Below are 27,035 nucleotides of genomic sequence, written 5' to 3'. Positions count from 1 at the left end.
AAGTTCGACGGATGCATCCTCATGGATGACGAAACGTACGTGAAGATGGATTTTGGGCAGCTTTCTGGCCAAAAATTATGTAAAGCCACTGCAGTGGTGCACTGCACTGGTCATGGTGATGTCCCCGGCAACTTCAAATTTGTTTTTGCTGATAAGTTTGCAAGAAAGTGTTTGATCTGGCAAGGTATTTGCAGCTGCGGACGAAAAATTCCAGTTTTTGTGAAAAACAAGACCATGGACTCCGAAATTTACAAGGAGGAATGCCTGAAAAACTTTTTTTTTTCGTACATTAGATCTCACAAAGGACTAGTTAAGTTTTCGCTAGATTTGGCAAGCTGTCACTTCAGCTAGGAGGTTCTACAGTGGTATTAGGCCAACGGGTGGATTTTGTCGAAAAGAACATCAACCCACCCAACTGCCCTCAATTCCGCTCTATCGAAAAATTTTGGGCGATTGTCAAGCAGAAGATGAAGAAGAATGGTAGGACGACTCGGGAAGCAACAGAGATGAAGAGATTGTGGAACAAAATGGCCGCTGAGGTCAGCGAATAGGGTGTTCAAACTATAATGAGTGATACTCAACCAAAAGTTCGAAAATTCATCAAAACGACATCGAAATATTTTTTTTATTATTTTTCCTTTAAAGTGCAATAAAAACCCTACATTTCAAGTACAAAACATTTTTATTTCGTTTATATAGCTCCGAGATGGACCCGTTTTAATGCGTCCAGATTTGTAGTGATCCATGCTTTAACACGCTTGTTAACTTTAAATGGGTAAAATGTTGTCAATACAATGTAAAAAGCGAACAAATTACCATCTATTTATTTTGTGGCATTGACCTCGGATCTGCCCTCTCAATAGCTTTCGTGCACATAGGAGGACAACAGGTTAGTTGTTGTGGAGCGTTTGGGCATATATCCATGCTGATAGATTGAAAAATGTTGCTTTCAATACGAAAAATCGGATCCATGACGACTAATTCGAACAGTTTGAAGATTGCACATAAAGTGGAGATTCCTCTTTAGTGGTTGATATCTCTCCGATCCTCCTTTTTATGGACTCAAAAGCATTTCAGATGAGTAGGGAGTTAGATGGTGTTACAAGCTGTCCTATCGGGACAGCTTCGGTAAATTTATGTTATTTAGATGATGATTAAATATCGTAAGCTTTTTTGTAGATAGAGCGAATCCTATAATTCCTGTGCATCTCAAAAGTCCACCAGCTTTGGGTACAGGTAGTAGTTGGTTTGAGAGGAACAGTCATGGCGGTTGACCCACATTCGTTGCCGGCAAATGTCTCACTTGGATGGCAAATTTGTGTATCAAACACCTATCCTTTTTTGTCTTTATTTAAGAGGTTTTCAGCGACAGGCTGGTTAACTTCTGGAAACACTTATCCTATTTCCTGTTTATTTAATTGATTCTGACCGGGTTTGCTCTTCTTCTTCCTCTTCTAACATCAAAATGGCCAAAACTTGTATGAATCTTGGGAAATGAAAAACTTGCGTTCCTCATTTTTCTTTTCACCACAGTATCTGGTAAATGGTGTCCACGATGAAATTGCCACACACAAAATTGCTTCGAAAAATTCGAGTTTTCATCCGATTGCCATCAAATTGATTTGAAAAATATGGATTGAAAAATACCTTTAAACTTTATTTTACCATTTTACTCGTATTTTATTTACAGTCCGTATGCAAATGCCCGCACCTTGACCTTAACCCTGGACATAAAATTCTGCACAACTTGTGAACCAACCGTTTTTTGCAAAAACCATACTTTCTTTATTCTTTAGTTCCTCGACTGTCTTTACTACTTTAGGTCTTTTGAAAAGGTGCTGCTTCATAATTGCCCAGTACTTCTCGATGGGGCGAAGCTCCGGAGTGTTGGGAGGGATGAACATTTTCGGCACGAAAATGACCTTATTGTCCGCATATCACTTCAGCACGTCCTTGGAGTAGTGGCATGAGACCAAATTTGTCCAGAAGATTGCTGGGACGTTGTTGGCCTTCAGGAGAGGAAGAAGCCGCTTCTGGAGGCACTCTTTCGTGTACACCTGTCCGTTCATCGTGTCCTGGGTCACGAAGGGTGCACTCCGCTTCCCGCACGTTCAGATGGCTTTCCAAACCAGGAATTTATTCGCAAATTTGGACATCTTCTGATTGCGGACATGCTCCGGAACGCTGAATTTATCCTTGGCCATGAAAAACAGGTTGCCGGGGATCTGTTTGAAGTCGGCTTTCACATATGTTTCGTCGTCCATGATGCAAAATTGAAACTTTCGTAAGCATGTTGAGGTACAATTTGCTGGCCCGGGTTTTGGCGGACTTGTTCTGCTTTTCGTCGCGATTAGGGGCTTTTTGTACCTTGAACGTTCGAAGCCCAGCCTTAGTTTGGGCCATCTGGACAATCTTCGGCTTAGGTGCAGCTTCTTAGCCACATCCCGAACGGAGGAGTTCGGGTTTCGGTTGAAGGCCCCAACTACGCGGTTGTGATTTTTGATGTTGTACGAAGTACTTTTTTCTTCACTTTTGGGCTTCCGATCGATGGTCAATCGTTCCTCAAACCGCTTTATCACTCGCGACCTTGTGGAATTCGCGATTCCCAACGTTTTAGCGATGGATCGATGCGAAAGATCCTTGTTCTCGTGATGAATGTGCTAGATTTTATCACGCACAAGCTGTTCTTTCGACTCCATTTCCTCGAATTTTGATCACAGGACGTTAAAACTTACAAGATGTAAACAATACAATATGAACTAAATCCACCCAAATTTTCATTAAATTCTACCCAATGGTTGAAAAGTAAGAGCAACTGCATAATGTGGCAATTTAATCGTGGACCCTTTACATAGAACTAATATGATATGATTCATACAATATGCTTCATATAATAATATTCAATCTGGTTTTGAAGTGGTAATGCTTAATTTTTTATAAACCATAAAAAAATATTTAAAAATGGATTGATCTCACCTGAGACTTCCACAGTTTGACGTTAATTCCACAGTTCCAATCCAATCTCTGCACCCTTTGATCTTTTCCAGTTCTTCTCAGTAATTGTTTCACAACTTTAACTGAACCTCAAGAACAGCTCTTGCTCCTTCGTACCATGATTTTGATTCCCCCCCCCCCCTTAACTTCGTGAAGATGTAGAAAATTTTCGGAAGCGGCTGTCAAACACGTCTTCAAGCGATCGATGCTTACTAGATCCGGCATGAACTATGAATCCGTTGCGAATATATGTTTTTCCATGAAGATAACTTTAATGCTTTCTTAATAAAAAAAAAATCGTGCCATAAAAATCAAAGTAGGCAGAATTGAAAAAATAGGCTGGGTTCTAATCGACAAGTCGAACTTCAAGCTTTTTTTTAAAATTAATTAGGCTCTACAATTTGTAATCATTGTCTAATGAAGCGAGCAATATATTCATTACGATTTACTAAACCGTGATTAGCATGAAAAAAAATTTAACAACAGCAATCAGATCCAATAAAGTCGAAATTAATTGCTAACCCCCGCTCCAGCGCTCTAGGTCAACCGACCGAATGAAAATGGTAGCAAATGGTGCAGAACGAGGAAGACGAAAGACCGAAAATTAAATAAAAAATAAATTTAGCACAAACAAAGAGCCAGTAATTATCAAGATGGACAAATCAGCAATTATGGTGGCTCTTTCAGTGTATATATTTAAAAGTAAAAAAAGGCCAACCGAAAGTGACCTGTATTCGGGACCGGGAAAACTTTCCCCCCCGAAATTGTTCGGGACTACCGGAATGGAGGAGCTCCGGGTTCACTAAGAACGACGCCAACACAAAGCTATTAAAAATTAACAAGAATAAAATGAGCTGGAAATAAGGGAAAATTATCCCCCGACGGCACCCGGGACAGTTTGCACCCGGCCGAACCCCTGGCCAAAATCGGTCCCAGTCCCTGAAAACGACGAGGACTATTTTGTCCAAAATTAATTACACAGTAAATAAGAAATTATGGAATGAAAATTGAATATAATAGCTTCGCCGCTTGCATCCGTCTCGTTCTGGCTCGAGTGGAGTGGAAACACCGAAAAACGAGAGGCTAATTGAATTCGCGCTCCCTAAACTGTCCTCCCACCTCTGCTGGCTGAGCGAACCGCCGCCGCAAAACCTGAAGGCTGCGCTGGAGGAGGTGGCACTGCCGCAACGCAACACAGAATCAGTGGAAAAAAGTTTGACAGCTGCCGCACTCTCGTTTGGCTGCGGCCTACTGAATCAACCAAGAGCAAGCAATATACCAACAAACAGACACAAACACAGCCGAACAGCGAAGCGTCGAAACGACCGTGCCTGTGCTGCTTCTGTGGGTTGAAACAATTCAGCAGGAAACGACAACATGACGGGGAGAATCTTTGGGAGGGGAGGTGATGCGAAAAACGACCTAAAACATAATCGTAAAATATGAACAACTTCATTTGCCACGACGAACGGGTGGACAGCGAGCGAAAAAACAACTAGCCGCAAGCCACGGCTTTGCTGGCTGCTGTTTCGTCGAAGGAGAGAGGGAGAAGAAGGGTGGAATGGAAGAATAGCAACAACGATTTGTTGAGAAGTGTAGACAGAGCGTCCCCTCAGGGTGAAGTGTGTGTGGTTTATGTGCTTCGGGGTTATGTGTGTGTGAGTACGAGACTGTTTGGGTTATGTACTGGGAGATGATTGGGTTAGGGGACTGTGTAGGTTTATACGGAGACTCCGCCTACTGGATTCGCGCGAGGAGAAAATCAGGTTTCCAACGCAACTAGGGAACCAGTGTTGGTGTTGGTGTGTGGGATGTTGTGTGAGAAGATTTCTGCCGTAGCCTGGGCGCTGCCTTGTTGGTGGACAAACTGCCTGTTCACCAGTTGTATGACAGTCGTAGAGTCGTGAGCACGCAATCGTTGTTGAAGAGCGCCCTCTTTGCCTTGTGACGGATAATCTTGTGTCGATTGCGGATCGTGTTGTTTGTTGTGCTCCTTTTTTCCTTCCAATGTTTCTGTTCGCCGACGTCGTCGTTGGTCGTTGTAGAAGCGTCGTCGCTGTTGTTCCTTTAGCCGTTGCTGATAACGGTTCCAGTGATTTGGTGTGACCAGCGGGAGTAGATAAGAGTTATTGATTTTTTTGTTGTTGCTCCGACGCAGAGGTACAAGTGCGTGAAATTGTGAGTCGTGGATTGCGTGGATGCAGCACTTTAAGAAAAGGTCGGAGATCAAGTGGTGTTTTGTAAACTGAAAGGAGCTGGTAGAAAGAAAAACCAAGCTCTGGATTATAGTGTGGATTTGAGTGTTTTGGTTAATTGGGTTACGAAAAGTGGTCGAATGCAAGAAGCTATTTAACAGGAATCCTTCAGGAAGCAGAGAAGAAGAGACACAGCGAGCTATCGCCGGTATTTATGATAAAATCATCAGGAATGACTGTAACTCCGATACGAATGGCGATGACCAGCCCGACGGTTCCTGTGCAACAGAAGAGTGCCTCGCGGATTAGTAACTTCAGCGTAGCGTCATTGCTCGCTGACACCCGGCCTAAGACGCCGACCGGGATGATCGGGATGACGGAAGTACTTCTACCTGCCAATCTCTCCCAGGCCAGTAGTTCACCCCGATCCGCCCACGACAGTAGTTCCATCAAAAATGATCCGGAACGATCGGATACCCCGCACAGTCTGCTGGAGTCGGACGATTACGACTCCAACCAGGAAGATTCGATTGTGGACATCGAAGATATTCATAATGAAAACAGCAGTAGTTCTCAGCCGGGAATGCCGGACAAGATTGGATCCCCCTCGATGTTGCAGCATTCGGCGGCGCTAACGGCGGCCGGACATGTTCCTATCCGACCGACCCCGTTCAGTGCCTTGGCGGCGGCAGCGGCAGCCTGGGGTGGCATGAGCGGTGGAATGCCCTGGCCCGCAGCCCGACAAATGCCTCCCTTCGGTCCGCCCGGTCTGTTCCCTGGACAGGGTTTCGGATCGGGACAGCTCGGTGCAGGTTAGTGTCTTACCCAACCCATATTCAAACCAATTTAACTAGAATAGTGACGATTCAACTAGCGTGCGGCCGTTGACCATCCGTCGGGTCAATTAGATTCCTAGTAGCTAGACCTAGACCACGGCGCTCAAATTTGTATATTAATTAGTATAAATGTTTACTAAAACCCAGCCGGGCAAGCGACCGATTAGTGGACGACGGTCAAACGGACAGCTGTCCGCGGCCTGGCTCTACCGGCTGCCATTTTTTCTCTTAATTAGCTGGAACGTTAATGTCTCAATCGAGCGAATCCGGGGAATCGCGTAGTCCTAATGAGTTGAAACCCCCGGAGCCGAGGAGAGCGGTTCCCAACTGTAACTAATTGCCGGGACACCCTTTGGGTTTGTTGTTTTTTTTTCTTGTTGCCTCAACTAAGTTTAGGCCATGAGTTCGAAACAACCAAAAAAAAGAACTAGACCATCAAAATTCAAACCAATGGGTTAATTAAATTAGAGAATTTAGATTGGGGAATTATGGAAATGCGGCGGGGCCACGGGTTGTGTGCTGGAGCTGTGACTCTTTGGGTTAGAAAAAAAAGGGAGAAATCTATCGCCTTTCGTTTGCGTTACGTTTTGTTTTAAACCGCTCGAATTCCCACCGATTGTTGGCTTCCTGCCGGGGCCGAAACCCAACGGGTGATTTTTAGTTGCCCATCTTCAGCTTCAACATAATTGATTTTCACCGATATAGGTGTTGATTATTTTGTGTGTGTTTTGTTCTGTGTGACTCGACCTTGAAGCAAATTTCTGGTGACAAATAATGTCAAACGTTTGAAAATAGATAGAAAAATATCTACTTTTTGGTTGTGTCAAGCGTATACTATTTTGAAATTTCTACACTCGAGTACTGTGTCCACACTTTGCAAAGTTATCGACGTTTTACACTTTGATTCAGCACTGATGTCATGAATGCCATCGAATGCATAAACATGTAGTTAACATTCAATTTTGTCTTCAAATTTTGAATTTATCAAAACAATTCTGGATGTAATCAGTTTTTATCAGACATTGAACAGTTCTAACGTTGGGATTTTTTTTTACACCTGAGTACTTTGTTTACAACAATATTGTTGGCAAGTTTCCGATGATTAGCAAATGTTTTCCGGGAATAAATTCTCACTTAAATATGTCATAAAAACCATCTACTATTTGAATTGCAATCAGATTTTCTCATACTTATGTTGACCATATTCAATATTTGAGCTTTTGACGCATGAGTACTGCGTTCACAGAACAGTTTTCATTTCCGACTTAAGTGTATTGCAGCAACGGAAAAGCTTTAATAAAATGGGAAAATTCTGTAATCAAAGAAAAAGTGTTGTAAATTTTGGTAATTTGATGGCAGTTTTCAAGTGGTCAACTTCCGGTCATTCGGGGCTACCTCAATTTCGCTGTCTTCCACCATTTCACGGCTCACCCGATTACCATCACCTGATCCGGGCTGCTTGGGGTCAGCTACTCGGCGTAATGTTCCGGAAGGAAGCAGCATCATCGTCTGGCTGAAACATGTTGATTGCACTCGCACCAATCTTCAGCTCAAATGTGTTGTGATGTCGTAATAAAACGAGCCCCAAAACAAGCTCCAACCTCATATAACCACCGGTAGCTACCAGTGTTTACCGATTTAACGATCCCCTCACGTCCATTTCCTTCTTCTTCTAGCGTCTCTGAATCTAGCCACGGTTTCAAAACTATGAATGGAGGCTGCGAGATTCAGAAAACAAAATAAAAACTAAACTCGTTACTAATTACAAGTTAATTAAGCTGTAGCCCCGACAACCTTTCGGCGCGTCACCAATAAAACTCCTCAAACTAAACTTTGAGGTTAAGAGCACATATGTACATGCGTACGTAAATACTGCTCATCGTTGTACTCAGATGGGTTCATTTAAAAGTGAGCAACATCTATTAACCGGTCGTGCGGGCTCTTCACAAAATATTCAAAAAAAAAAAACAATTTGGAGGTTAAATCCAACGGCGGATCACCAAGTAGCAGCAGGTAGTCCGATTCCCACAGTTTCCAAAAAAAATTTCATTCATCTCAGCGTCAGATCCGTTCTCAGATTTTTGTTGATGTTGTTGTTGTTGGATTTTTTCTTCTTCCTCCTCGATCTTTACGAAGTCCGAAAAACTCTGCTCGGAATACTCCCGGCGAGATAAAAACCCATGTATCTAAAATCTATTAATTAGCGTTCTTATCTGTGTTGTCCCGGAGCACCGGAATTTGGGAATACTTGGCCAGTTCGGCTTCTGATTTCGAAACTGATGGAATGGGAGACTGAAGACAAAAAAAACAACATCAACAAAATCGAAACATGTCAATTTTTTAAAGATTCCTTCTTCGGATTTCGGGCGCTCTTCCTCACCTGGATTGGGTTTTTTTGGGTGTGTTTCTTTTGCTTTTGAACGACTGAGTTCCGATTGAGAGGAACAAAAAAAAAGAGACTGACAGAAAACAAAACACGACAAAGAATCGAAACCAATTAATTATGGTGTGTGATCGATATAAATTCAAAGATTCCGGGAATCGCTTTCGGGAAGTTGTCCTTCTCCTTGTCTGGTCCGGTTGCTGATGATGACGGTCCAAGCTGCTACCTTTGTTTGTTTATTTGTTTGTTTTTTTTGCTGCTTCGTTGAAAGGTTCTTTTAAAGCGGCAGCCGCCAGCAATTAATTTGAATGATATTTATAACAGTTTTGTTGCGGGTTTCATTGTTTCAAACTTACCTTCGCGTTCGAAAATTTTAATTTTTCCTCCGAAAACCTTACAATAATAACACACAAACGCTTCAATTGAGTTACGACAGCACTTAACCGTTTGTCATCGAGTTTCTCCACTCACATGATTAATGGGAACCGTTTTCAAGTGTTTTGTGTTTTTTTGTGTGTGTTTTTCAACTCTCGACTTTTTGCTCCCGATCCGTCGTAGTTTAGAGACAACAACAACATGCTTTCCAGCGCCTTCTTCGATGTCGATGAGAGCTGGCTGCGCCTTCTCAGATGTTGAAAAGTTGTTGCTGCCGCCGTCGAATTGGTCTGAATTTAATTAAACGCTTGAGCTAATTGGATCAGTTTTGCGGGGATTACGTTCATGTGTATGTGGTATGTGTCACCGAGGTCTTTTAGGATTTCGCGAAAATCAACTAGAGCGTGTAATTATTTTCAGGGATCCACAGAGGGTTTAGTTTTTCTCGAGGAAACTCGAGTGCCCGATTGTATTCTTTTTTTTTTTGGTGCGGTCACATTCAATTAGTCGGAGTCGGTCTGTTACGACGCGATGGATTTTATTGGATACTTCCTGCTGCTCGGAATTTTCGGGATACGCATGTGTGACTCTGTGCGCCTTTCGACGACAAAATTCCCGGGAAAGAGTTGCTCTGCTGATTTCAATTTGGAACACTGCTTTCGAGTGAAATCGATACTGTCAACGTCTGGTTAGCACATTGAGATTTTGGTTTAGTGGATGAGAGTTTTTTTTGTTGTTCTGGAACTGTCAGCTTGTGTTCCCAAAGTACATTAAACAGTTAATCACCTGCTTAGAAGAGTTTATACAATCAATAGAGGCTCCGATACTTCCTCCAACAAACACCAACTCTGATTTACCGATTCATGTAGTTCATAAATTAAAACGGCCTACTTGGACCATTTGGCTGCGTCCTACCAGATGGCTAATTCAAGCAACAAATTCAGCGGCCAACCTCGGCGAGCAACAGAACCGGTTGAAAACCTATAAAATTCTCAACACCGGCCCGCACCCTCGGCATTTTGTATTCGGTACAGCCGCTGCTGCCGTATGTATTTTGTATATATTTCGGAAACCAGCAGAAATTAACCGCAACAATTGATCAATTTATATGCGACCACCATTAGTGGTACGAACAACAACTCCGAGAGAGAGAAAAAAACACAAACCCTAAACGAACATTGAACGGGTTTGCCGGGGCACAGCCGTTAAATTGAAAAACAGCAACGAGCGCTCCCGTTAGTGCCTCGAGAGTTAGTTTGGTGTGGCGGCCCCTGATTTGAAATGTCAATTAGGGAGCAGCCGCTGTTTTATAAAACTAGCAGAGGAGTTTTAGGTCGAATTCCAAAAACAATAACCCTAAAAAAATTTGTTGCTTATTTCGCGCAGCTTCGGCAGAGTAGGAAATTTTCCGTAGAATCGTTGTTACCGAGTTTTCGGGCCCTCTCGTTCTCCTTCGAAAGAAACAAAACATCAGTATAATTAGCAAATTGAGTGAGCCCGGTTCTCTTGTCCGAGGGTCAATTAATTATAAATTTTTACAACGCTGCTCCCAGGCAATGGCCGCCCAGTCAATCCAAGTTTTGCTCGTGGCCGAAGAAGATCTAAATTAATTAATCTCTGCGTCTTTTAACATTAATTAGCAACAGTAATTGATCGTGCGCGCACAATCACTGGCAGATTTCGCCATCATCCTCCGCCTGCTTGTTTTTTCGTATTTGTGGCTGCGTCCGTTGAGTTCGCCGATTCTCCCAACAGAGCTTGAAAACAATTCCGCAACTGTCACTGAAATGACGCGTTGATTAATTGTTTGTTCAACTTCAACCACACCCCAAAGCTAAAAATTCATCCAGTCCACTCGAAGTTTAATTGAGTCATTTCATCCCTCGTGCAGTAGCAAGAAAACAGAAAAAAACGAACGCATCCAAGCGTATCTTTACGGTCGCCATGTTTTTTGTAATGCGGGGCCGATTGCCCCGTGATGGCGGCCAGCCGGCCGGAATTCGCCGGTGGACAAATCGATTCGCAATTCCGAAACGACACGCGGAACCGAATTCCTCCGATCGTTTTATGCAAACAGAGCCAAAATTATGGAACGGGGCAACACGAACGATATTCCTAGGTGGGGAGCAGCAGGTGACAACACACGAATCGGGGCGGCGCAGGGTAACAGAAATGTCAAACCGGCAACCTTCGAGAAAGATAATTTACTACCCGATTGTTTGTGCGGCAGCGATTTGATTCCCCGGAATAATCGCGCCCCATGGTTTACGGCTCAATTGTGTGCGATTCGATTCCATTTCAAGTTTTTTTTTCTCGAGAGAGCGTTGTTCCCGGGAACTAGCTTATGAACAAAAAGTCGGAGCAAGAAAAATTGTACACCCAAATCGATTGAGGTTGCAAATTTGAGTATGCTCTCCTGCCCCCAACCTTCCCCAGGTCGGAAAAGAGTAGAACATTCAAAGCTATTGTTCCGAGCTTCTTCGTCGTTTCGATTTCTTCCGAACATAGAAAATCGAAGACAAACTTGTAACGATTTCATTTGGCCAAGCAGCAACATTCAACAAACCAAAAATAAACAAAAAACATAAACCGATGTTGTATGTACGTATGACTTTAAGGGCCAAGAATTTGAAATGCAAATTCCAACCTAACAACATGCAGAGAGTCTTTCTCGGTAGTTTTCCGCCTGCGAGGAGTTACTAAGTTTTGCTTGGCCACCGGAAGCAATTTCTACCTAACAAATTCTAGCTGCTCGATGGACAACAAGGGCTGGGTCTGTTGGTCGAAAGTTTAAATTTGCCATTTCCGGATGAAGTACCACTTCCGGTACGGTGCCATGATTCAGTTTCTAAACGGTTTCGACGGTAGGGACTTTCAATTTCACAGCCAAAAATGAAAACTTCTTGCAGCTCTGTTAATGAATTTACTTTTTCTAAAAATGAAATTTAATGTAAGATTATAATCTGTAAACATTTGATTTCTTTGGAATTTTTGATTTAACTTAACTTTTTACTGGAAATCTCGTCAGTATCCTGTTGTTTTAGTTTTAACTTTCAGTTCAGTTTCAGTTCAGTTTCAGTTCAGTTTCAGTTCAGTTTCAGTTCAGTTTCAGTTCAGTTTCAGTTCAGTTTCAGTTCAGTTTCAGTTCAGTTTCAGTTCAGTTTCAGTTCAGTTTCAGTTCAGTTTCAGTTCAGTTTCAGTTCAGTTTCAGTTCAGTTTCAGTTCAGTTTCAGTTCAGTTTCAGTTCAGTTTCAGTTCAGTTTCAGTTCAGTTTCAGTTCAGTTTCAGTTCAGTTTCAGTTCAGTTTCAGTTCAGTTTCAGTTCAGTTTCAGTTCAGTTTCAGTGCAGTTTCAGTTCAGTTTCAGTTCAGTTTCAGTTCAGTTTCAGTTCAGTTTCAGTTCAGTTTCAGTTCAGTTTCAGTTCAGTTTCAGTTCAGTTTGAGTTCAGTTTCAGTTCAGTTTCAGTTCAGTTTCAGTTCAGTTTCAGTTCAGTTTCAGTTCAGTTTCAGTTCAGTTTCAGTTCAGTTTCAGTTCAGTTTCAGTTCAGTTTCAGTTCAGTTTCAGTTCAGTTTCAGTTCAGTTTCAGTTCAGTTTCAGTTCAGTTTCAGTTCAGTTTCAGTTCAGTTTCAGTTCAGTTTCAGTTCAGTTTCAGTTCAGTTTCAGTTCAGTTTCAGTTCAGTTTCAGTTCAGTTTCAGTTCAGTTTCAGTTCAGTTTCAGTTCAGTTTCAGTTCAGTTTCAGTTCAGTTTCAGTTCAGTTTCAGTTCAGTTTCAGTTCAGTTTCAGTTCAGTTTCAGTTCAGTTTCAGTTCAGTTTCAGTTCAGTTTCAGTTCAGTTTCAGTTCAGTTTCAGTTCAGTTTCAGTTCAGTTTCAGTTCAGTTTCAGTTCAGTTTCAGTTCAGTTTCAGTTCAGTTTCAGTTCAGTTTCAGTTCAGTTTCAGTTCAGTTTCAGTTCAGTTTCAGTTCAGTTTCAGTTCAGTTTCAGTTCAGTTTCAGTTCAGTTTCAGTTCAGTTTCAGTTCAGTTTCAGTTCAGTTTCAGTTCAGTTTCAGTTCAGTTTCAGTTCAGTTTCAGTTCAGTTTCAGTTCAGTTTCAGTTCAGTTTCAGTTCAGTTTCAGTTCAGTTTCAGTTCAGTTTCAGTTCAGTTTCAGTACAGTTTCAGTTCAGTTTCAGTTCAGTTTCAGTTCAGTTTCAGTTCAGTTTGAGTTCAGTTTCAGTTCAGTTTCAGTTCAGTTTCAGTTCAGTTTCAGTTCAGTTTCAGTTCAGTTTCAGTTCAGTTTCAGTTCGGTTTCAGTTCAATTTCAGTTCTGTTTCAGTTCAGTTTCAGTTCAGTTTCAGTTCAGTTTTAGTTCAGTTTCAGTTAAGTTTCAGTTCAGTTTCAGTTCAGTTTCAGTTCAGTTTCAGTTCAGTTTCAGTTCAGTTTCAGTTCAGTTTCAGTTCAGTTTCAGTTCAGTTTCAGTTCAGTTTCAGTTCAGTTTCAGTTCAGTTTCAGTTCAGTTTCAGTTCAGTTTCAGTTCAGTTTCAGTTCAGTTTCAGTTCAGTTTCAGTTCAGTTTCAGTTCAGTTTCAGTTCAGTTTCAGTTCAGTTTCAGTTCAGTTTCAGTTCAGTTTCGTTTCAATTCCGGTTCAATTTCATTTCCAACAAAAGAAACGGCTCGGCGATGGAATTTATCAATAAAAAATCAACACCCTTCGAAAGGTGTTTGGAGCGTTTGATATTCCAAAAGGTATGCGCGTAAATTCCTTACCTTGGTTCCAAAGCGAGAAACCGAACAGTGGATTGCGTTCCAGTTTAACCACGAACAGAACAAAAAAATTAATATTTATTTCGCTCTAATTATGCAATGAGCAATGGTGTACAGTTTTTCAGCGAAAGAGCATGGGAGGGACCCGGGAGAAAAGTTCCTACTTAAACATCGAAACCGAGAGGTCCCTCATTCGGGCCGAGCGGGCGTATGAAATCATCGCGTGTTCAGCCGCCATCAGCGGTGCGAATTTCGCCCACCCCCTTGTTTGGTTCGGCAGCTTGTTTTCAGGGTTCAGCTGCCAGCGCCAGCCGAAGTGATTTAAAATTATTATTACATTAATTTGATACTTGTTTATAATAAAAGAAAACATGGAAAAGTATTGTTGTTAATTTATTTGTTATTATAATTTTAAGTAGGCACTTTACTTAAGCCGTTGCTCGCCTTGGTTGGGGTTCGTTTTCTGTTCTGCTTTAGGCTTTCGATTCCGGTGGACGAAGGTGAGGTACGCGGACGGGGTAGCTTAATTTGTTTTGTCGTTCGTTTTCCGTTTGAACCGTCCAGTCTCGGCCCGGTTGGTAGCAAATTTTCGGTACGCGACCGGGAGCCGATTGGATCTTAACGATAAGTTTCGCCGGGAGACTGCGAGTGACATCTTTCGGCTTCCCGTGTTCTGTGAGACGAAGGCCGCTTCGGGTCTCTCGTTAATTGGGCACTGATTTCAGACAGATAGGGACGACGACGACGGGAAGAATTATTGCTCTTCAATTTTTCCTTGGGGCCAAAAATATTGACACCGGCAGCTGATTTTTGGTTTGGTTTTCGTTTTCGAGACGACGTCCTGACAGCTGCAGATTGACAGTACTTACAGTTCGACGACTTATCTGGCCGATTTATTCGGCAAGTGTACTTACCTGATTGAACGATACCCATCAAACACGCAATTGACAGGGGTTTTATTTGTGGTCCTTAGTAGAGCCGTGGAGAAAATGTAGTGAATTTATGTTCCGGACAGGTCTGAGAACGAGGGGAATTTGGCAGAAGCTGGCTGCAATAATTAATTAAAAATGCAGCAAATGTAGCGCCAAACGACGACGACGACGACGACGCCGAAGCGACAATGTGGCTAAATGGGTGCGGACGCAAATGTCGTCATACCGCGCTCTCTCGACGCGAATTTTCGGGTGACAATTTTAGCCGGCTCGAAGGACCGGGGCAGCCGAGATTCACCCAGGCGCAAGGTGCCAGTAAATGGAGCCGTTAATTTATATTTCTTTTATTTAACGGCGCATTTGCCGTGGCGGTTGCGTCGTCATTGTCGGGTGCGCGCGATTTGGCCGCTGCATTCCGGGAACTTGGCTGAAAATTAATTTTCGCATTTTGGTGTGATATCTCGCGTTGAGTTTTTCGACCGTTTGGAAACAAAAGAAAGTCGTAAAACCCCTTTTTCGAGAGAGAGTGTTTGCGCTCCACCAGGCAGACCGCCAAGAGGACCCTTTTTCCTCGGGTACGGTGTTTGGAATTACAAAACTAGCATTTACCCGATAAGGATCTAATCGCGCCTCCACGCGATTGTGCTTCCAAAATATAGTCATAAACGGAACACCGATAGTGGAAATCGTGCGGTTGAACGCGAAGAAAAATGGAGTACCACCACGAGGGGTCTCCCAATTAATTCAGGTTAAATGAAATATTTATATTTTATATTTCTCGCTCAACGGCTGCCCGATCCCAGGCAGTGTGTGAGCAAACGCGCCACAGGCTTTTATTCAATTTCTGGTACTAATTAATTCCATGATGACGGTATCATGTCGTACGATCTCGACCCGGTAATTTCTACCATTCATCGGCGCCCAACATTCCTCTTCCTCGCCCGAACAACTTCCGAAAAAAAAAGGAAAACGAGAGAACGCGATGCGCGAGGGTAAATAAATGATTACCGCTGCTGGCCCAAACAAAAGTGTAAATAACGATAATAAAGGCTAAACACTCTGACATGGGCCCCTTGCTCCCGTTTACGAGTTATGATTTCCTAGTTCGACCCACCGCGCTCGCCAAATCGGAAACTTCAATTTAGATGATCCCTCGGCACCACCACCACTACTAGCTAGCCAGTCAATCATCCTTGAGCCGCACGTCCGTCCATCCGTTCGCCCCCCTAGTTTATTACGTTTTGATCGTTTTGATGTGTGTGCGGGACATTGACATCGACGACGACGACGACGAGGGGTGCTAAATTAAGATATAAAAATTAATTGCATTATTACTCCCACTGACTGACTAACTGATCGAGACGAACAACTTGTGTCTGACGAGGAGCTGTGATTTTCGAAACGAGCGACTGTCTGTCTGTCTGTCTGTCTCACTAGTTAGTAAGTGTGAGTGTGCGTATGATTTCCGAATGGTCGGACGCGCACTGATTGGATAATTTTCAATTGGATCCGGTTTGCGGTGACCCCTCGTTTTGATGCGTTGATTGGTTGAATTCAAACTAGTGTGTGAGGTGGTGGGTGGAATGCGAACAGTGATTTTGAATTGTATATTGGGGTTATAACAGTCTCAAATAAAATTAAATAATCTGAAAGTTGGCGTAATTTAAAAATAAATGTTCAATTTTAGATAAGACGTCATGAAACCATTTTTTCTCAATCACAAAATTTTTGGGTAATTTAACTTTTTGTTTATACTAAGAAAAAATAACTATCAAAGCTTATATTCCGCAAAACGTTAATTTTCGGCATCAACTGGCTGCCAAAAACACCAAATTGGATGTTCCAAGAAGCCGGAAAACCCATTCCCGAAGCTAGTTAACATCAGCGAACAAAACCATTCCACTGTTTGACCGGCGGCGGCGGCAGAAGGACCGGAACTAATATTTGAATAAATTAACAGCAATCGTAACTAGGAACGGTCGGCACCCTCCACCGCCTTCTTCCGTCCGTTTGAGAGATAACACGGGCTGTGTCTACCATTTCTACTGGTTTCAGAAAAAAAAAAACGCCCGGCAACTTGAACCGGCCCAGACTAGAGGAACCAATGTGTAAATTTATTTCAATTATGTCCACTCAAGCCGTCGCTAGCTAGAGCTCTGGGGAAGACTTCAGTCGGGAGAAAACTGTCAACATTGAGCCATTACCGGTTCCGCAAATTTCTTACCGCTTTCTGTCCTCCCCCCGTCGCTTTAACACCAACTGGTCCTTCGAGCCGGATCGTGTGCTACCGGGCTGTAGGTAAATATCTGTCACCCGAGAGTCCAAGTCTGAGTCGGAGGGCTATAAAATTTGCGTGTTTATCGCTAATTTCAGATAATAAATTTTAATTGACAGATAAGCCATTCGCCGTCGAGTTGAGGTACAAACTCTCTCCCTTCTCCCCCCGAAGGGGACAGGGGCCAATTAATTGGTGCATAAATATTCATTCGGTAGGCAAAATTTTCGCGCGCGCGATTACGATAATTAAGGCGTGGGTTCCGCCGCAACAGCTTGGCTAACTATCGATTTTCCCACCAAACTTTCGCTGCGGCGGCAGGACCGTCCTGTTTTATCTTATCCTTTTGCGAAGGACGAATTCTAAGTCCAAGGGACCCAGAATGTTTAGTCCAAAGTATTGAGCCATTAAAATGTTTTATCGCAGGTGTAATTGATTTAATTAGTCCATTAAGGTCCGATCGGCGCGGAAGACGTGGAGGCAAATGTGCGAAAGGTTTCGATTCCGATTCTCTAAGAAAGCGAACCGGACCGGATCGGTGCGGGGTTGCGAAAAGAAGAAAAAATCGGCAGCTCTCGTTGCCTCGATGCAAAAAAGGTAACCTGACTCACGGTAGTCACTAATTAGCGAGAATATTTAAGCGAGCAAATTGGCTTCCAACGGAAAGCCAGTTTATTTTGGAGCTTAGACCGGTGTTGTTGGGATTGCTTCGTTTTGAATCCGTTTGTTTTAAGTTTCTTTTGGGGAAAAAAAACTCAAATTGATTAGGGTTTTCAACTGTTTGAAACTATCGGAATCAGGCTATCTAAATCAGAGTAGGCTGCAAAATTATTTGTTTTCATCTCGTGCGTTTACAACTTTTATCGTTTTTACTTCAAAGGCAACCGTTATTCAATCGATTTTCGAAGTCATTTTGCAATTTAAGTAAATTACATCATTTTAAAGTAAATTTAATAGAAATAATTCTTAAGTATAATCTGCTGAATGTTCAATGTAAACGCACTAATCACGCATGAATAACTTTCAGGCAGTTTTCCCGTCGAAAGTTTTTCACGCTTGAGTATTGAGTTTTCATGAGTGCTAATCAAAAAACCAACAATGTCGCAACCCTTCCTCACAATATTTTAATTCAATAAAAACCTTAATTGAATTAATTCGCTTTGCACCCGGTTTTAACAGCATTTGTAATTTTTTCCCCTCCGGTGCTCCTTTATCAGTGAAAGGGGTGTCCTTAATTAATACTAAAATTTAATTACGCAGCCCTTACCGGGGCGAAACAAAAGGCAGATGTTTGCAGCATTAAAGGCTTTTGGTAAAATACCCACATGGGTGTAGATTGTCACCTTCCGATAGGTTTGTTTTCAGTGTGTTTCCAAAATTTACTGGCTACACTCAGTCGACGGGTTTGTTTACGAGTTCCTCGGCCGAATTTCTCGGAAGCTAGCTCGTAGCGCCGCCATCAAAAACACCTTAACTCTTAAAGGGTTCTCCTTTTTTATTCACCGGAACTCTGGCAGCGCTATAGTTTGTAGTCGTCCGGGGCAAACCGTCAGATTCGGGATATTTATTGTTTTTTTACTTTATCCTTTGGCAATGGAAAAAGAGTTCAGGCAAGGATAATTATCCCTAAGGTTCCGAAGCTTATCAGCTCATCCCATCAGATGAATTGAGGGTAAAAATGGGACCGACACATGCACGCACACACACGCACACAGGAAGACCGGGCATTTTGTTTCACTTTTACAACCCAATTGATATGGTTCCCCCGGAATAGGGGTCGTTTATCGATTCTGAGAACGTTTGAGGTTGAAAGTAAAAAAAAACTCCTTTATGTGAAACCATGCGTCGGCGCAGTACCGTTTGCTCTCGTTTTTTTCTCCCTCAAACGCTGAGTAAAAAAAACTCAAGTTCCCCGTCCTCTTACAACACCCGCAAGTCAGTCCTGCCAACCAACCAGCAGCGACGAGGCGACGAGTGCGATGAGTAAGGGACTTCAAATCGTTCGCTAATTTAACGGTGCTGACCCCACTCACTCCGTCCACTTACAGCTTACCCGTGGCGAGTGGCGAGAGGATCGTTTAGCATCCCGCCTGCATCGGTGGTGCAATTTCAATTAGAATCAAATTAAAATGAACTGCATTCACGATTCTGTTACCGGTATTATGCGGAGAAGCTGTGCGGTAACAATCCGGCTCGAAGGACCAACCGTTTGAGACGGTGCGGCGGTGGAAAGTCATGAATCACCACCGTCGTTCTACAACAAAAGCAGCAGCATCAGCGTCAGTGCAGAATTCAAATGCCAATTGGGAAGCTCTCTCTCTGTTTTACTCCGGGCTTTGATCGGCTTGATCTGGGGCCGAGATTGAGGTTAAGGGCAGCGGAAGCGCAGTGTTTGTGCTTGTAAAGGAGGAGCTAGAATTTCACATATTTGGCAGCAGACAAAAGCCGTTGTGCCGCTTGATTTCTCTCGCTCTCGTGAGGCAGCGGAATTCCGGAAGACAGGCGCGGTTTGTGGGAAGCTATTTTCGAAAATGTTTCCGAGACTCGTAACATCAAAAGAACGGTGGAATTTCGACAGTCGAAATTCCGAACCGTGTGATTTCGCCGCGGATCGGATCTTTTTTGTTTGCCTCTTGCTAACGACGAGAACCAGTCTCTCTAAACATAGTTAGTTTACACATCGGGCTATTTGTCAAAAGATTCGCGCGGCGAATTTGTGCTGTGAGCGCGCAGAATTTATAACATTATCACATTAGACTGGGGCTGGCACACACATGGCGACCCGGCTGTTTTGCTTTTTTTTGTTCCCTTTCTTCGTCGATCCATTTGATAGTTGTTTATTTGATTGCACTTAATGAATTGGTCGGTTGTTCTGGGGAACAGATTTGTGCCCCGGGAGAGACACACGCTCGCCAGATAGCTTAGAGCAAAGCAGTAATGACGTTGTTTTGGTCGTTACGGCGGGTGTTAAGTGCAATCAACGTGATTGACTGACTCGCCACCACTTCCAGTCTGGTTGAGGGATTTTACTCACACACATTTTAGCTCATCACATCGGTTCAGCGGGCGATGGACCGGAATCGGGATCCTCGGATTTTCTGGGAGTCAACTGTTGAAAAAAGTGGCTGTAGCTTGGTAGTTGATGTACTGTGGCAATTTTTCTAACTGATGGTTCAACACAAATGTGTCTTGTTTTAAATTTTTTAATTTTTTTAAAATAAGAAACTCTGCTGGAAAACTCAGAAAATAGTTTAACAAACTTAAAAGGCTATATTTTGTTTAACGTGTATATCACCTCATGATGCACGCTTGATTTTCTTAACCCAGTTTTGAACAGAAAATTAAAATAACGATAAAAAGTTTTTGTGGTAAAAATTTACGTAAAAAAACTTGTTTAAATAATCGAAACAATGGGATGGAGAGGGTCACAAGCCACTGGCGAGGGATTCTTTCCGTTCTCTCCAAAGCGTTTGTCCTTAATGGTTCAGTCTGCAGATTACGGTCGTGGCGGCTACCGTTTCGATTGCCGTCTTGTACGCTCACTCCTTTTACCTATAGAGAAGAGGCTTCTCTAGGTTGCTTGCTAGATTCAATAGGAGTCTGGAACGCGCGGACAAGCAAATTTGCATGTTCCTTACCGGTTGTTTGGACGTTGCAGCAGCCACCGAGAAAAAAAAATGCTCCCTCGGAATGGTGCTGGAAAAAGAGAAGACAAAACAGCGTCGATATGAATGCAATTAATTTTAATTGAGAAATGTTGGAATCGGTCGTTTCGCCGAAGGAACTCAACTTTGTTTGCACTGCCACTATCGGCAGTGCATCTCGCAAAACGTTTTGTAATGTGCTTGGAGACTTTGAAAGTGGCGGCGAGACGCCACCGACTGAAGCTGATTACTTAATTAAGCAATTTCGAAGGAGTGCTACCGTAAGCAGCGGCGGCGGCACGATTTGCAAATCTCGAAAACGAAACAATAAAATACAATTAATCATCGCGAGCCCTGCTCGGGTAAACATCAAACAACAACGAGGTACAGAGCGTTGGTTAAAGAGCCGATAAACGAGGGACACCGCCTGGCCGATGGGTTTGGCTGCTAAGTGGGACGAGACAGATGGTTTCGATTTCTACGGTTTAATAATAGAAAACAAGCAACCCTGTTGACGCACACAGTCACACTCAAATAGTCAAATTTTCAATACTTTTTAACCCCTTCAAACCATTTTAAAAAAATGAAGATTGATGTTCCTGTACGTTATTTCTGCAAACGAGAGGTTCCGAAAAGCCGAGTCGTACCGGAACGAAGATTAATCTAGTCAAAAATTCCCGGCGCGAACGGGTTGCACGGAAAAACTTGCAACCGAGAACATGTGTCAAAACGATTGAAATTCCTACGTCATTCACAGCGGCAACCGAAAATAGCAGAAGAAGCCAGTCAGCCACGATTACAAAACACAACTAACCGAACATGTCACCATCGGTAAACAATCTATTCAATTAACGCGCAACTAAAAGAACCTCCACCATGGGACGCGTACGCGAAGGAAGACGCAGACAGATCTTTGAGGTTATAATTTATTGTGTCACTTACCGTGTTCGGCAGCGCATTATTGGCATGCTGCAATCATTCCACTTCCCCCAGGTTTACTTGCTTCTCTGGCAAGTCACTTCTCGGCCACCGAGCCGGGAGGAAAATTGAATAACAGTCTCCGCTTTTGTCGCGCGCGCCCGGTGAAGAGTTTTCCTTTCAATTAACTTCCAAAGTGCTCTTTTCCCCCCTTCAGCTCTTGCTTTGAGTGCGCTCTTTTGTTCTTGAGAGCCCTTCTTCCACTTTTCTTAGCAACAGCAGCAGCAACAGTCAATGGTGGAAGGTGACTTGACAGTATCAATTTAAGCTAATAGACTATTAGTAGCGTTTTAACGTGTATCGAGCGTTCTGTCGTTCGGCCGAGTAGCAGGCCTTGACGAAAAAGGGAAGTGGGAAGAATTAAAAATAAACATATCATTGACTTTCCGGAGGGGGCCCTCAAAGAACTGGAAGAGGTTAGGGAACGAGGCGGGAAAAACAAACCTGAAACATGCCCAGCCTAATGAGACGGAATGGCTTCAACAACACTCGGTGAAGTAGGTACTTGAGAAGAAAGTGAGCAAACCGGTGGCGGTGCGGCGGCATTCTTTCTACTTTTTTTTCTCTCGCCGCGACTTCTGTTCGAGCTAACAGGACAGTAAATCATAGCCGCACGAAATCGAGGCAGCTCGAAATTTATTATGATTTTAAACTATCGAAATGGAAGTCAATAAATTACACTAAACGTGTCACCCGGGCTTGGAGGAAGCTCTCAAGGAATGCGACAGTTCAGAACGACGTGTCACAACATTAACGCGCAACTACAACAACGACAGAGAAAACCTCAGTACCGTTTTTGCGGGAAAACAGCAGCGGAATGTCCGCCGCCACCGCTCAATGGAGGCGCTAAAACGGTGCATTCTTTAGCTTTTCCGCTGCATCGGCGACGGTCGGAGCAAAACGATTAATGAGATCATTTGAGTCGACTTATGTTTTATGTTTGTTAAATCGCTTCATTACGACTGCTTTGCGGTTCGCCAGCACTGGTTTTGTTTAAGGAAATCACTCCGGTTGGATTTTTTTTTGGAAAGAAATCGGATTGATTTGCAACTATTTTATTCTATGACAAAGTCGATGTTACAATGTGCAAATGTATCGCTTATTTTTTCAGTGTTTTTTTTGGAAAATTCTTACGTTTTAACAACGGTTAAAATAAAATTAGGAAAACACACTGGACTTGAACTTACACGATACGTCCTGAGAGGAAAACGAATTCTTCAGTACAGAAAGCTTGAATTATGAAATGACATACTTTAGGAGGACACTCGGTTGCCATTTGGCTCGAAAAACGCACCCGATGTTGTACGACTTATGATCTAAGAATGTACCTTCTATTATTATTTAAAAAATATCAAATTGACTAAATCCTTCCGTTCCATAAGCTTCATATAAAAACAGTTTTTTTTTCTATATTATGACTTTTGGCGTTCAAATCTGTACTTCTCTGTCTTGTCAGAATGTCTTCTTTTTTCCTGGGGCCGGGACAATCGCAAAACATTCTCAGCAACAGCCCTTAGAATGTGTGGTTTTTCAGCCTTATTTGACGGAGCCGGAACAATCTTGGAACATACTCAGCAAAAGTCGCCCAAATGTGTGCTTGCCACTTCAGTTTATTAACCGGGGCCGGAACAATGTCATATAATCTTCAACTGGAGCACAACCTTGAAAAAAACTGTTCTCATCCTTTCAATAGTGCCAATGTCGTGAACTGACGATTATTCTGAGTTCCAATCCAGACCTTCTTCAAAATAGTCTGCCATTCCCATGAAAAAAAACATCAATGATTGACTATAATTTTGATCCCATTTTTTTCAGTGTGGCCGAATTCTCATTTAATTATATATCTTCAAAATTGTATTTTTCTCCCGTCAATTGCGCATTATTCGGTTGAAAATTAGGGAATAAATTGAGCCAAATTGTGCCTAGTTAACATCAGAAATTACATCTCTTTAAGGGATAAGGGAATGGAAGGGTTACGGTAAGGTAGAATTGTAAAGGCAATTCGACCGACAAGTGAGTCTCCCCAAGTGAGACATATTTTATGGCTGCATTCGCGAATTCCATCGACGGCATTGATACTTTTTTCACCGTCCTCACAGCACTATGGCAAGCTAGCAGGCTGAGGACAGTCTGTGAAGGTAGTGCAAATGCTTCACCACAGGTGGCACTGCAGACGGGTTGCAGGGTTGAAGCCGATTTTTTGTTGAACTCGGTTCGATTTTTCTAGAAAAAAAATTAGGCCTTGAACATCTTTATTCAAAAGATGTGGATCGATAAAATGTGAATTTTGCTGTGCGCCGCGAAGTCAACCCTGAGCTCCGGTGAGGGGTGCAAATATTGCAAATAGCAACTGAATGCATCGTGCCCCAGGCCATTAGCTCCGCAACTGCATTTGACCGCTACTGGGCTTCCTCGGAGATGTCCGGATCGGTCCTGGTCAGCACGTTAGCCATTTATTTGCCTAGATAATTATCACTTTTCGGAACCGTTCAGTTTGCGGTGGTCCACAATGGATTCAGAGGCTCTCTATGGTCCCTGGTAGTGGGTATTGTTGAGGCTACTGCTGAAAGAATCCCGAATGCGGAGGCCAGCGAGTTCGAGTCCGAGTCCGAAACCGAGCGAGGTGTAAATTGCAGTTTAATAAATTAATTTTATGGCCTTTTCAAGCGTTTCAAGTGGGGGTGCAGCACACCACCAGTCCGGAACAATAGTCGGTAGCTCCCAATAAGAGAGGTGCGAAATCGGGGAGGCGTTCGAGTATGTTTTGAATGGACGAAAGCAGGAGAAAAGGGGACGTCTGTCAGGGGAGCTGGATAACTGGTAAACACAAACGCCATTCGCGCTATGCAAAAGTTGGCACACGAGAATCGATTAGCACCCCTGTGCTACTACTTCTCCGGAATGGTTGCCGTTTTTTTTTCTAAATGCGGGAATGCATTTGCATCCAACCCATACACAACTCAACACGGAACGTTCGTACCTATTTGGAAACTTGTTTCACCTGGGGCCCGAAGCTATGTACTAATTGAAGGTAATCGTCGCTTGTTAAAGCGTGAAGCAGCTCTGAGGAACCGTGTTAGCACTTCTATTAAGTGATGATGTTGGGAAATTGAGGCTTTCGGAAAGAGATTTTTCCTTCTGGGTTAACAACACAACGCGACGGTGCGATGAAACTTATTCAGCTTTAGGTGTTGGAAAGAGTAGGAACATCAAAATCAATGTTGCGTGACGCGACTCGTCTGGCTAATTGATTTCTGATGAGCTACATTGTTGCGAAACAGATAATTCCAATGCAATGGGTTTCTTGCTACTAATAGTGAGTTCATACAAACTCATCAAGAGATGGAATACCTTTTTTGGTCGTCTCACGAATGACGTTTGGTTTAATAAATACGCCGAATACCTTCAGACATTTGTAACATGTGGAGAACTCTGAAGATTTGACTAATTGGCTCATAGGCGGATATCCTAGCAAAACCTGTGCATTAGAAGTTTACACGAATACCGTTTGGTTGAATAAATGCGCCGAATACATTTTTACTTGTAATTATAATGTGTCAAACCATAGTTGAATCCTTACACGCTATCACTCTAGAAATTCTACTCCGAGTATTAAAAAACAAATGCAATCAACTAAATACTAACTCTTCCTTTCTGTCTTTTTCCAGATGGTGAACCACCCCGCATCAAGTGCAACCTGCGGAAGCACAAACCGAACCGGAAACCCCGCACCCCATTCACCACCCAGCAGCTGCTCTCGCTCGAGAAAAAGTTCCGGGAAAAACAGTACCTCAGCATAGCGGAGCGGGCCGAGTTCAGTTCCTCGTTGCGGCTCACCGAAACCCAGGTCAAGATCTGGTTCCAGAACCGACGGGCCAAGGCGAAACGGCTACAGGAAGCGGAGCTGGAAAAGATCAAAATGGCAGCACTGGGCCGAGCACCGGGCGCCCAGCTCTACATGGGCTACTTCCACCCGAGTCTGATGGGCGGAGCGATGCATTTAGGATAAAGCGACGGGAGCTCCTCGCCCAATCTCTCTCTATCTAATTTTGTAAGAAGAAACCAATTGTGAATATTAGTCCCGTAAGGTTCCCCTCACTCCTCGAACAACTGTAAAAAGTACCTCCTAGGAAAAAATAAAAAAGAAAGGAAAAACCCATACGAAACCAAATCGTTCCTGAGCGGAGTTAGGGTAACGAAAAGAACATGTAAATGGCAGAGACAGCTAGGAACCTTTTCAAATGGCGCCCTCGAAGAATAGAAGCAATCACTATGGGGAACAGTCAATCGTGAAGTCAACGAGTGAAGTAGGAGCAACCCTTCACATCGCATTTTTATTTATTAATACAGCTCGAAAATATTAATTTCCTGTTTCGAATTCGTTTCCATTTTTAAAAAATCGGTTCTGTCAGAGTCAAGTCAGTCAGTCAATCACCCGAAAGCGCATAACCTCTAAAAAAAACCAAAACCAGGAAAAGCACTCGTCAATCAATTATAAATGCCATAAGTAAGCGAGTATAAAACTGTTTTTTTTTCGGTGGTAAACAGAGCTTATGAGTTCATCCAATGTTCGTTTACCTTCGTTTCGAAGCAAATATTTGGAACCAATCAAAAAACAGTTTGAAGAAATTAATTTGGCAAAGCACTTTAAGGGGGCTGTTTGTGATTCTTTCGACATCCGAACCAATCTCATCTGAACTAAATTGTGGAGCCTCGAAAAACGCGAACAAAAAGAAGTAAGTGAGAGCTAATATTTATCCAATTTCGCTTAAAGCAGTCAGTACACACACAAACAAACAGTAAAAGTGAGAGAAACAGACAAACAACCTAGGTGACTTAATTTATGCATCCTTGAGCAGTCATAATCCCGCAGGGCGCTACAAATTCTCAAAAAAGAAAAGAACCGGTTAAGAGTTCGACCATATTGTAAATATAGTTTGCCAATTGTTCCTGGAACTCCGAATGGCCGTTCCCTAGGAAGAAAGATCCGTGTCAGAGTTTAGGTTATGTTCCCCAAAACTAGTGTAAATATAGCCGTTAAGGATAGGGCGTTTCATCTACGTTTGTAACTATACTTATAACAATAATATCATGTAAGGTGTTCAGCTAAAGTTGTGAGAATGAAGCTGGAGAAAAAAAAATGTCCCCTCAGAGTGCTGCCCGGATGCAGCGAGAATACTTGATTGAGATGGGGAAACAAAAAAGTAATAGCAACAGTAAAACACAGAAACTATACGTCGTCGTCTTCTCGAAAAGCTCCTCTAGATAAGGTTATACTAAATAAAATTATTATTATGTAAAAACAATAAAACTATTGAAAACTATAGCGAGTGAAAACAAACAAATGAACCCCCCCAAAACGGGGTTCACTGTAAGGCTATTCTCGACAAGGTCTCAATAAAACAAACGGATTTAACTATTTAACAAATTGAATGCACTGGCCTTTTTCGTGGTAATTTTTGAAAGAAAACTCCTTCAAACTTAATATATAACTTGGTTATCTACTGCGGAGAGGCGAAGATTAACTGTGAAACCACAATTGATTGTTTATTTGTTTGTTTTTTTTTTCAATTTAATCCAGCCGAAAAAAAGTTCTAAGCATTTTTCAAACAGTAAAAATTTAGTACGAACTCGTAGACAACGGCTCAGTAGGCGAGCATTCAGCTAACTGACCCATATTACAA

The 27,035-nt window shown here is 42.7% G+C and overlaps 1 protein-coding gene across 1 annotated transcript; it reads left to right on the top strand.

Moving 5' to 3' along the window:
• Positions 1-4,887: 4,887 nt before the first annotated feature.
• Positions 4,888-26,784, top strand: LOC129740802 (muscle segmentation homeobox). Its single transcript, XM_055732533.1, has 2 exons — positions 4,888-6,001; positions 25,020-26,784. Exons 1-2 carry the CDS (start codon positions 5,404-5,406, stop codon positions 25,358-25,360), a joined length of 939 nt encoding a protein of 312 aa, XP_055588508.1. The 5' UTR covers positions 4,888-5,403; the 3' UTR covers positions 25,361-26,784.
• The last annotated feature ends 251 nt before the right edge of the window (positions 26,785-27,035 follow it).

This window comes from Uranotaenia lowii, chromosome 1 (assembly GCF_029784155.1).
Source record: "Uranotaenia lowii strain MFRU-FL chromosome 1, ASM2978415v1, whole genome shotgun sequence".
Taxonomy (NCBI): domain Eukaryota; kingdom Metazoa; phylum Arthropoda; class Insecta; order Diptera; family Culicidae; genus Uranotaenia; species Uranotaenia lowii.
The sequence above is the reverse complement of the archived record's forward strand: the minus strand, read 5'-3'. Positions and strand labels throughout refer to the sequence as shown.